This window comes from Doryrhamphus excisus, linkage group LG9 (genome assembly GCF_037039965.1).
Source record: "Doryrhamphus excisus strain RoL-2023G ecotype Guam linkage group LG9, RoL_Dexc_Guam_v1.1, whole genome shotgun sequence".
NCBI classification, from domain to species: Eukaryota; Metazoa; Chordata; class Actinopteri; order Syngnathiformes; family Syngnathidae; genus Doryrhamphus; species Doryrhamphus excisus.
In genome coordinates this window covers 136,900-148,739 of record NC_136365.1, presented here as the reverse complement: position 1 = coordinate 148,739, position 11,840 = coordinate 136,900, and the positions used below count along the sequence as shown (strand labels likewise).

At 42.6% G+C, this 11,840-nt stretch overlaps 1 protein-coding gene across 2 annotated transcripts; it reads left to right on the top strand.

Annotated features, from left to right (window-relative positions):
• The first annotated feature begins 1,709 nt into the window (after window positions 1-1,709).
• hpgd (15-hydroxyprostaglandin dehydrogenase) lies at window positions 1,710-11,449 on the top strand. 2 transcript variants are annotated; one of them, XR_013628076.1, is made up of 7 exons: window positions 1,710-1,947; window positions 2,282-2,405; window positions 4,070-4,176; window positions 4,515-4,611; window positions 8,022-8,098; window positions 8,177-8,360; window positions 10,993-11,449. XR_013628076.1 is itself a non-coding variant. In XM_058091661.2 (7 exons), the coding sequence occupies exons 1-7, from the start codon at window positions 1,855-1,857 to the stop codon at window positions 11,114-11,116; spliced, it is 786 nt and encodes a 261-aa protein (XP_057947644.1). In that variant the 5' UTR covers window positions 1,722-1,854; the 3' UTR covers window positions 11,117-11,449. The 2 variants fall into 2 exon arrangements, 1 of the variants encoding a protein (XP_057947644.1); XM_058091661.2 differs by having other exon boundaries at window positions 1,722-1,947; window positions 8,197-8,360.
• The last annotated feature ends 391 nt before the right edge of the window (window positions 11,450-11,840 follow it).

Genomic DNA, 11,840 nt, shown 5'->3' with positions numbered 1-11,840 from the left:
GTCTGTTCCTTCTGTCGTCGGTGGGAGGGATTTTCTCTGGTCTGTCCACAGAGGTTCTAATAAACCCTCAAACACAAGCTAGGGGTTATCAGGACCATGAACAAAAGCATTTTATTTCAGCTTGTTCAGTTTCAGACTGAACGACCAAAACCGTCCTAGATGTCACCAAACAGCTGAAGTGAAACTCCTGGTGGAATCAGTCCATAAGCCGCTTTCCACAATCATTCACCCGCCTGACTGCAAAACTCAGCCAACTGAGCAACTGGATGAGCTGGACTAACAAGTCCAACCCACTTCAGGACTACACAAGACTTCAACAATCTCCTATTGGTGCCGTATACCACAACAGGGGTCAGAGTCCACACTTTTGGATTAGATGAGATTCATCTAAGGGAGAACAAACGAGGACCTCCTCATATAGCACTCCTCACCTGGAACAGTAGTGAGCCTTCCCGGGAGGGGCCAGCCAAATAGAATGACCCCAAGAGCACAACGACAACTCATCCAAGAGGTCACAAAAGACACCACAACAACATCCAAAGAACTGCAAGCCTCACTTGCCTCAGTTAAGGCCGGTGTCCATGACTCCACCGTGAGAAAGACGCTGGGCAGAAACAGCCTGCATGGTAGAGTTCCAAGATGAAAAACCATTGCTGAACAAAAACCACATTAAGGCTCTCAGTTTTAGCACAAATCCTCTTGATGAAGAGACAAAAGTTGAAGTTTTTGGAAGGTGTGTGTAAAAAGTAACAAGTAATTTCAGAAGAAGAACACCATACCAACAGTAAAATATGGTGGTGGTAGCGTGATGGTGTGGAGGTATGTCCATGCTGGAAAGATGAATTCTGCTGTCTGCTGAAACCAACTTGGGTTCTGTAACAGGACAATCTTCCAAAACACAACAGGAAGTCTCAATGGCTGAAAAAAAACAACCAAATGAAGACTTTGGCCCAGACTAGTGTCCTAGTCAAAGTCCTGAACTGGATCCTATTGACCTTAAAAAGGCTGTAAGAGAATTGATGGCAAATGTTTGATTGCAGTTGTTGCTGCTAAGGATGGCCCAACCAGTTATTAGAATTAGCTTCATTTAAAAACTGCAATAACCAGTATATCCAGTCTAGGGGTCCAGTATGGTCATACTGGATCAGACTGGCCTCATTCTTCACTAAACTAACAGTGTGCCATTAACTTGTGGTCCTCCTTGGATTTGGAGATGTTTACCCTGCAGATGCCTCAGCCATCGTTCCTGGAGGTAAAACCACGTTTAGCAAACACTGCAGTTCACTCCTACACCTCCTGTCTATTGTGTAGTGTAGTGTAGTAGTGTGTAGTAGTTGTGTAGTGTAGTATGTGTCCCACACTGTCCACTCGATACACCAAAGCACACCAAGCATTCCAGTATACGTTAGATCCTTGATCCCCAAGGACATTCTGGAAGCAGTCGGGCATTCTGGGATGTGTACAAAACGGAAAACCTTGTATACACTCTGTGGTGCATTGGGACCGTGTGCCAAAAACCCAAATAAGAAGAGTGAAAGGGGAGGAGACAAGGAAATAGGAGGCGCCGGGGGGGCAGGTACAACCGTGGGATTGAACCTGTAATTATGATCCAACAGTTTACTTAACCTACTCGACGTGTTCTCCCATACACACAATACTGTGACAGACTGACGAGCAGCGTGAGAGAGGGAGCCAATGTGGGAGGGGGGAGGGACAGAAGGAGGAGAAGGAGGAGAAGGACAACCCAACCAAAACACACAGAAGAGGGAGCCAGCCCCTGAATGTGTGTCAGATAGGTGAGCGGGGAACACACGAGTCAAAGGTCGACGGAGAGGAGGCAAAGCGTCGTGGAGCATGTCTCTCAATGGGAAGGTGGCTCTGGTGACCGGAGGGGCTCAGGGCATTGGGAGAGCTGTGGTCCAGTCCCTCCTGCAAAGCTCAGCCAAGGTCAGTCCGCTGCTGTTTTGCTACTCCTTTCCAGCACGTTGGATTCCCGGCGCTAACACAGGCGGCTCTTGCACAACTGGATTGACTTTCATTTGCTGTGCGACTGGTTTTGCCCACTTTGGCTTCTCTCCACCGCTCACATTTACTGGAGTCTCGATCACCAGCTATCACTGACCAAGGAACTATTGTTGTTATTGTTGTTTGAGCTAGTAAACTGAATAAGATGTGTTGTCCATGTTGTCCTCGTATGGGAATTTGGGGTCGGGTTGGATAAAAAGGTTGCACTATGTATTATTATTTTCCAGTGAACCTAAAAAGCTATTGTGTCCTAAAGGTGGCTGTGGTGGACCTGAACAAGATCTGTGGTGAAGAGTGCAAGACACAGCTGGACGCTGAGTTTGGAGAAGGCCGCAGCACCTTCATTCCGTGTGATGTGTCCAACGGAGACTCCCTGCGAGGTAACACTCACACACGGCGCGTGGAAGGACATAATCACCACTCGTAGGATTTCAGCAAACTTAAGAGACTTCATTTCTCGTCTCGCTGCAGTGAAACAACAACATTCCCACCAGTAGCAACAGGGTACATTTACGGTAATGCAGTAATACAGCAATACAGTAATACAGCAATACGGTACTACCAAGGACACGCTAAGCTTTCCTGGGTGGAGACATTAGCTGAAAGTTTATGACAATCTGGTCACTCGTGTATCTCACTGACAAGCTACAATCAGGGTTCAGTTAACAGGAAGCTTGTCTGGTCTTGTATGAAGTCACATGACCGCTTGTTTCCCTGCATTTCACTGTAGGTTGGACAATGGCGCTAACTGCAGATTGAACATACGCTAATGTGGACTTGGGAATGGATGACACAGCAGACAAGAGGAAGGGATTTCACTGTGTGACAAAAGTAAATCCGGCTGACGATCCCGGAATGCTGTTCCTGCTTCCATAAGAGTTTGTCGATCAGAGCAGATGTGATTCTTAAAGTCAGGTGTGTTTGGTTGTAATCGCGCGATGTCTCAGTGTGGAATGCGGCCGGCATGAACAGATGCAGGTTTTACCACCTCAGGTTTCATTAGCAGTTGATGTAACCTGATCCGTGTGTTCACATGTGGAGATAAACACCACAATGGTGGCTCGTTGGCAGGGAACACCACACGCTCTGGAAATCATATTTCACTGAATATTCATAGCTTGAGGATGTTAAACAACGCCAAGATACAATTGGATAATATCAACTTTAGTCAAACAAACGCAGAACGGCTCTTTGTGTGCAGTGACGATGCTTGCCGACTATCATTGCAGGACCTTGTCTGCTGTGTGTCGTCCCAGCCGCTCGTTCCCCTTCTTCTTCTTCTTCTGCTGCTGTTGTGCATCCAAGTGCTGGTTTGCTCGCAGTCTTGCATGCTGCTCAAACTGTGAAAAACATATTCGGTTTGAACACCAACGTGTAAACAGAAACCCCAACAATGCATATCTCAGAGGCCGGTACTGTAAAACAGGATTTGGTGTTAAGTCTGAATATGCCGTACCATGAAGATGGTTCACTTCCTAGCGGGGTAGGTCCCCATGGTAACTTGGGTGTGGAGCTAACCTGCTCAGATCAGACAATGTAATTATAATTACAATGGAATTATTACGCCTGCCAGCACGGGGATTATGTTGTTGCCGGCGTTTCTTTGTTTGTCTTCAAAATAACTTGAAAATGTCTGAATGGATATGAATGACATTTTTAGGAATTGTTGGCAATGGAAAAACTGATAACATTTTGGCTGTGATCCGGATCACTGTCTGGATCCAGGAATCCAGGAAAGAACAAAAAAAAATGGTCAGAGGACTAGTTTCCAACAGGTTCTACAAAATAGCAAAGACTGATCCAAAAACTGTAGGGTTATTATTTTGGAGTGAATCCCAATATAACAATATTCATTGATATGGTTTTGTTCTACGTCAAGGCCACAATACATGACATGGACAGTAAACTAGAACGTTTGGGTCCCAGGAAGGTGCCACATGAGCCATTTCGGTCTTCACCCCTTCAGTACATTCTGGTGTTGACAGTCCTTGTCCACCATATGAAACATTATATTCACTGATGCCTTTTGGTTTCTATGATTTAGACGCCTTCCAGAGCACCGTGGACAAGTTCGGTCGCCTGGACATTGTCATCAACAATGCTGGAATCAACAATGAAAAGAATTGGGAGAAGACCATACAAGTGAACCTGGTGAGATGAAGATTAGTTGAGGTTTGATGGCAATATTTGTGGAATTAGCTTAGCCCAAACAGCCATAACATTCTATTTGTCAAAGATGGGGATTCTTCCTCAACCAGTCTATGGACTGCAGTGAGGTACGGCTGGTTTGCTCATTTCCCATTGCCCTTGACAACATCTGGAGGCGGAAATTCCTCATCAGCAGACATAATCAGCGCTGCTTTTCTGGATGCTCTATCTGATGTTCTAGCTTGTTTTCCTGATATGTGCTGTGAGGAAATTACTGGCAGACATCTTGCCTTTTGTTTGTCTATTCTGTCAACATCACAACATTGTCCCTTTCTTTGCAGACATCCGTGATAAATGGGACCTACTTGGCCTTGGAACACATGAGTAAAGAGCACGGCAAAGAGGGCGGTACCATCATCAACGTGTCATCCATGGCAGGTAACGCTTACACGCTCTGATACATCCATTCCATCCACTGTGCTACGGCACGTTGGTGTGCCATGAGAGATCATCAGGTCTCATGCAATGTCACTTCATTCATCTAAAATGATTGACATATTAACTACAACACAACTATAACACGACTTTGCTCATTCATTCATTCATTCATTCATTCATTCATTTTCTACCGCTTATCCTCACGAGGGTCGCGGAGGGTGCTGGAGCCTATCCCGGTGGCCAGCCAGCCAATCCCAGGGCACATATAGACAAACAACCATTCCCACTTTGGAATGGCGCAGACACTCTTTACAGAGTCCATCTGTATTTTAGGGTTAGGGTTAGGTCTTGAACACCTGAAGGGTAACGGTTGCTTGCAATGAAAAAAAATGTCTCCCTCGCATTTCTTCTCGAAGCATTTTGAAGCTCCAACGATGCAAAATGTAAACTCTTGCTATTTGTCAACTGTCTTAAAATCTTTCTCAGTAAAGTTGTGACAGGAAGAAGAATGAAATGATCTTCTGTGACAACTTGTGCTGCAACATTTCTTATTTCTCATTTCTTGGTGGATTAACCTGAAGCTTGTTTTCATCAATCATCTTTTCCAGCACTGACACCCTATGAGCAGATATGAGCATCTTGCTAGTTCCCGTTCCTGTAGAGTAGAACGCAAAGCCTTGTTATACAAGCATGACCCCTTTTCCGAGTCATGTGACCTACAACGCTGTCGTGTCATTCCTTATCTCTATCCTGGTGTTTGTTGTCCTGAATGGTCTTAGTCATGGCCTCACCTGCTGCCTTCATCTAAGAATCACAATCAAAGGGAAGAGGATGGAGTAAATGAAGAGTAAGTAAGAGGATTAAGAGTAAATGTAAATGTAGAAATGCACGAGGCATCCGTGGGATCCACGAGTAAGCATAAGAAGCAACGGAGGTCTTCCTCCGAGAGGCTGACTTATTCAGTCTATGAAAGTTCCATGTGGCCCACTTTCCTTATGACCCCATTTGGCTCCCTTTTCCTCAGTCATCTCCATCGGACCATAACTCAGTGAAGATGTAAACCAAGCGTGCCGTAGCATCAAGCTGGAGCAGCTGTGAAGCAGATGTGCTCCGAGCGCCATCATGCTGACTTCGAGTATGACATCACTGACCTTTAACGAGACACAAATGGCAAAACAGCAGATTGCTAATAAATAACCATCTTAATGGGCCTACTTTTGCTCGTACGAAAAAAACACTCAAAATAAAGAGACAAAAAAAAGAAACTATGAGTTGATAATAATAAATAAATCGGAGATTTCGAGAATGAAGTCATAAATAAACAAGAAAAAATGTCACAGATTACAAGAAAAACCTCAGGCAACAGTTCAATGTTACGACTTTATTCTAATAATAGTACAACTTTTCATTCGTTCATTCATTTTCTACCGCTTATCCTCACGTTCATACCTATGGACAATTTGGAGTGGCTAATTAACCTAGCATGTTTTTGGAATGTGGGAGGAAACCGGAGTACCCGGAGAAAAGCCACGCATGCACGGGGAGAACATGCAAACTCCACACAGAGATGGCCGAGGGTGGAATTGAACTCGGGTCTCCTAGCTGTGAGGTTTGCGCGCTAACCACTCCAACACCGTGCAGCCCAGTTCAAATGTGCCCCTAGCATACAGCTAGCAACGCTGGCCGGGATTTACTACAACTTTTTTCATGTAAATTTTCATGTAAATTCAAGGCTTATTTTCTTCTAAATTTCTGACTTTATCGTCATAATATTACGACTCATTTTCTCGTAAATGTACGACTTTATTTTCAGAATATTGACTTTGTCGTTAATGTACTACTATTCTTGTAAATTTGCTCCTTTTTTTCTCCTGAATGTATGACTTTATTGTCAGAAATGTACACAATTATTTACTCATTTGTTCTCCGATTTGTTTTTTCAATCTGGCTCTAATATTCCGTCATCAGAAACACATCACTTTACATGTAAAAATGTATTTGGGGCTAAAATAATACAATACCCTTTCTGGTTAGGTTAGTCCCAGCATTTTGTTCATACGTGTGAGGCTCGCTGATGTCATTTGAAGGTGACGTTTCCCAGGTGCACGACCAGCAGGACGTTGCTCCAACGTTAACGTGTGTACTTAGTTCATTGGTTAGTTCATCCACTTCATTCTTTGACTTTCTACTTCAGTCCAGATACGACACAGAGGTTGTGACACGCTATAATTACCCAATCAAGGTGCACGTTAGATCATCATTCAGCTGTAAATGATAGCAAACATTCTTTGCACAAATGTTATTTCCAAGATTTGTCCAAAATAATTCAGAAGCAATCAGTGTCGTCACAGGCGACATCCACTTACGCTTTCCTGTTGTTTGAAGGGAAATATAGGAAGATGTCGGGTGTTTTGGTTCTTATGATGGCCTTTAGCTGGAGTTCCAAAGGGCATGTTAATAATTCTCTTAAGAGACCTGATGGCCGTTGGCAATGAAGAGTCTGAGTTACACGTGCAAACCTTCTTAGGACTTTTCTCTGCAGTTTATTGTCCTGTCAGCAAGATGAATTACATCACACACGGTCATCTTTAAACATGATATTCATGTTTAATATAATTGGACACGCTGAGCCACCCAGTTTGTGAGGTGCAGTGTATTCAGAGTGGGTTCTGCCATTTCATTGGGAAATGTAAAAATTGAGTGATGAACCACTAGTAATTAATTATCAATTATGTTTATCATTGGGAAGAAATGTAGCAGTCCTATAAAAACTTTTTTTAAACATTATTGGATCTGTGTAGAAGTGAACATAATGAGATCATTCATTCATTCATTTTCTACCGCTTATCCTCACCAGGGTCGCGGGGGTGCTGGAGCCTATCCCAGCTGTATTCGGGCGAGAGGCGGGGTACACCCTGAACTGGTGGCCAGCCAATCACATATAGACAAACAACCATTCACACTCACATTCATACCTATGGACAATTTGGAGTGGCCAATTAACCTAGCATGTTTTTGGAATGTGGGAGGAAACCGGAGTACCCGGAGAAAAGCCACGCATGCACGGGGAGAACATGCAAACTCCACACAGAGATGGCCGAGGGTGGATCTAACTCGGGTGTCCTCGCTGTGTGGCTAACCGCTTGGACACCGTGCAGCCGTGAGATTATTCAAAGCTGCAATAAAAGCCTGATGTTCTGGTGATCAACATCCCATTTTGAATGCATTTTCTGAATGCCTTGTAGTTGTATTTTTATGAATTTAGACATTTTTATGCTTGGAAATACTTATTTATATACTTTAAGTACTTCAATTTTTCCATATTGCATTGCATACGGTTTAACACTCACCTCGTTATGATGAGTCTGGGATTCACGTGATGTTGCCATCTCTGATTCTTTCCAACCCAGCCTTCCTGCACTCGCCTCACCAGCCGGTCTACACAGCGACCAAACATGGCGTGATTGGCTTCACGAGGGTGATGGCTGTAAGACACGACACGACACGCAACATAAGAACTGGTGTCAAACCAAAGCGCATACTTGAGTGTTTTATGGGGTGGGAGGTCACTGTCGTGTTTTGCAGGATGCGTCCTCTCAGAGCGACTACGGCGTGAGAATCAACGTGCTGTGTCCAGCTTTTGTCGATACGCCTCTGCTGCATTCGGTCGAACAAGAGGAATATATGGGGAAGTTTGTCAAGTTCAAGGATGATTTCAAACGCAGCATGAGCAAGTTTGGGGTTTTACAGTGAGTTTCATCATCTTGAAACCTTGTTTTAACTTAGTGTGGTGTGGACCCAAGGAATGATAGAAATAGATAAATAGATCAATAATAGAGAGAAGGGGAGGCTCCTGGAGCCGATTCTCATTTAATACTTCAATCACAGTCACTATTATGGCAAATGTTCCAAATTGGAAGAGAACGTCAACGTCAAGCAACTACCATATGACATTTTTGTGTATTTTAACAAGGATGTAATTACACAGACTATAGGAAGTCCTGGTATATAACGAATGTTTCGGCAGCACGATATTATTGCCCACATGCTGACAAACCCAAACTGGCAGGCGTCATGATCCAACTCAGTGCACTCGCTGATCCTCACCTTTCACTCATACCACCTTCCATTGGCGTGGACGGGACATACCCCGGGTATTTCTGCCCTGTATTTGACCAGGAGATGTGCAAATTCTGTCATTTTTACTTCAGAAAATGTTAAAAGTGATTGGAATCATATTTATCATACATTTCAACGGAATGTACGTTAATTAACCATTAATGCACGTAGTGGGACACACCTATTCAGCTGAGAAAGCCAGTTATTAAAACACCTCCAACAAGGTTTTATGGTTTTATAAGCACTCAGATTATTTTGTCCCGGGCCAGCCAAAGCTGTCAACAGCCCTGCTTACAGCATTTAGCCGCATTTTAGTCATTTTAAGCATTAATGGAACTTCCTTCCTGGGTTCATTGACGTAGCACGTAGCAATATAACAAATAACATTCATTCATTTCATCAAAGTGTGCGCATTGCGGCTAAGTTTATTTTATTTTATTTGCACCTCGCCCAGCTCTCTTGCTTACCATCATGGCGGACATTCTGCTCCATGAATATACACCTGTGGTCGCATTCAAATTCTTCATCATTCTTCTTCTAAGAGGTGCTGCAAAAATGTCCAAAATCTAAACACACTCCCAAAGTAAATCCTTTGGTTTCATGACGGAAGTGTTCAAACAAACTAAATGATGGACTAAATTAAGACGGAGATCAGGAAATGAGTGGGGAAGCAACGCAGGCTATTCTGTTTACATTCCTGTTTCAGTCAAGTTGTTTATGTTGACTTTTCGGAGGAATGTTGTTTTGTCTTTTTGGAATTCCACGTCCTTTTACTTGTATGGCGGTTAACCAGCCAAGACGTGGCTAGTAGTTTTGTAGCAGTTAGAAAACAACAGTGGTGGGCGGTGCAAAATATACAAATACAAGATGACTTAACCAAGTTACAGCGAAACTGTTATGATTAGCATTATTAGCATTGTTACACTGAAGAACTACGTTACTGGCGTAGTGACACCGTGTCCCACCACACCACTAGCTGCACCACTATCAAAAGGTAAGGCTACATAGTAGAACTGCCGCCACTACTTCTCGATTTTTATTTTTGAGTTTGGAAACATCAAAGCTAGTTGGTGGAGTTCATTTATATGTTGCTAATTGAAATCAGGAAGGAAGTTCCGGGAATGCTTAAAGCTCTTTATTGCTCTCTGGTTCTACCATATCTTACTTATTGTGTGGAAATATGGGCTAATTTGCTTATTTTTAGCCTTATGCATTATTTTAGCTGTTTGAAGATGAACTATATCAGCAAGTTGAAGTATCTGTCATTTTACAAATAAGGAGTTAGTATGTTCCCTGTACATAGGCGGCATTATGAATTATCCTTACTGGCCTTTTTTGCAGTACATTTAGCCAGTGAAGATTGCTTTTATAACTATAAAAAAGCAATCTTATGCAAAAATAATGCATAAGGCTAAAAATAAGCAAATATCTAAAAATGTCATCCAATACTTCTCTACAAGAGAGGAGAAATATGATCTCAGGGAAGAAGTACATTTGAAACACTTCTATGCTAGGACTACGTTAGCGTTAGCATAGCATTTCAGTATGTGGAATCAAACTATGGAATGGATTGAGTAAGGAAATCAAACAATGCACAACGATGAGCCAATTCAAGAAACAATACAAGCAGTTGATGTTTGCTAAATACAAGGATGAAGAGTCTTGAACCAGTCATGATGTGCTATATATATCACTATATTGACACGCTCTATGGTACCCATTATGGCATTGGATGCTCATATCACCCAGTACTTTGTTACGTGACAAAAAAAAAACTTCAACTATATTAGGAAAGCAGGAAGTGAACAAATGTAAGAGTTAGTGATTGTAAAAGTACCAGATGGAGGGTTAGGATTTAATAAGCTTTGCTTCTTCCTACTCCTTTTGGACATGTGGAACTGGGAACTGATTATGGGATGCACTCAATTGGAATCTGATGCATGTTGAAATGAAATAAAACCATTACCAAAGCGACCAAAATCCAGCAAAATACTGTTAATACTACATGTTATGATGAATGTACCTTATCTGTTGTTTTTATATCGTTAGAAAGCACAGAATAGAGAAAGAAGTGTGTTCGTGTCTCACATACAAATCCCAAAAATAGTGAAGTTTTGAGAAGGATGTTTTGTTGTTTGTTTTGTTGTTTCCTGTGAGCGTGACTGAACCAGTAGACACGTTACATGCTAGTTGGATGCCCTTATTTGTCACATGGTTGTATGTGTGTTTGACGTCTCTAATTGTCCCCAACTGTACATCCAGGCCGTCATCCATAGCTGAAGGCATGATGAGGTTGATCACGGACACCAGTCTAAATGGTGCCGTCATGAAGATAACATGCGCCAAAGGGATCCACTTCCACACCTACGAACCCATGTCTGCTTGAGTCTTGGCTCGTGGACTCCACCTGGGAAAGGAGAGCAATCGGGAGCAGCTGATTTAGGACAACATGCAGAATCCCTCCAATCTTTTGATTCTACTGCACCAATTTGCCTGAACATTACTCAATCGTGTAAATACAAGTAATTATGCTAATAAAGGGTTTACGACATGATGATAGCAGCTATTTTAACACAAAATGCTAACCATGCAAACAAAAGATGCTGAATGTTGACATCGTGTAGATTCTGTAATTAACAAGGTTATTCTTAAGAGCTGTAAGAGTTATTATTTAAGAGCTGGATAATTTTTTACATAAATTAAAAAAACCTGTGGGGTGGATTGAATGTGTCATTTCTGTTTACCAGAGCCACGTTCCGCACCGATATCTGTTTAAATTGTGGCTGCGGTCGGCATCCTTCACTACTACTACTACTACTACTACTACTACTACTACTACTACTACTACTACTACTACTACCACTACTACCACTACTACTACTACTAGACAGGAAGCTAAACCACTCATCAAGCAGAAGTGTGCTTTGTCACTCTCGGGGAAACACTGCCCCCTAACGTTTTGGTAGAGAATCTCATGAACCATCTCTCAATGGCACACGCTGCTGAGAAGCTAAATCCCAATTCTTTTACATATTTCACTTTTTTCCCCATAAATACTTATCCTGGCAACGATTCTGTTACTATATCAATTACTTGTTGGGGGAAATTAA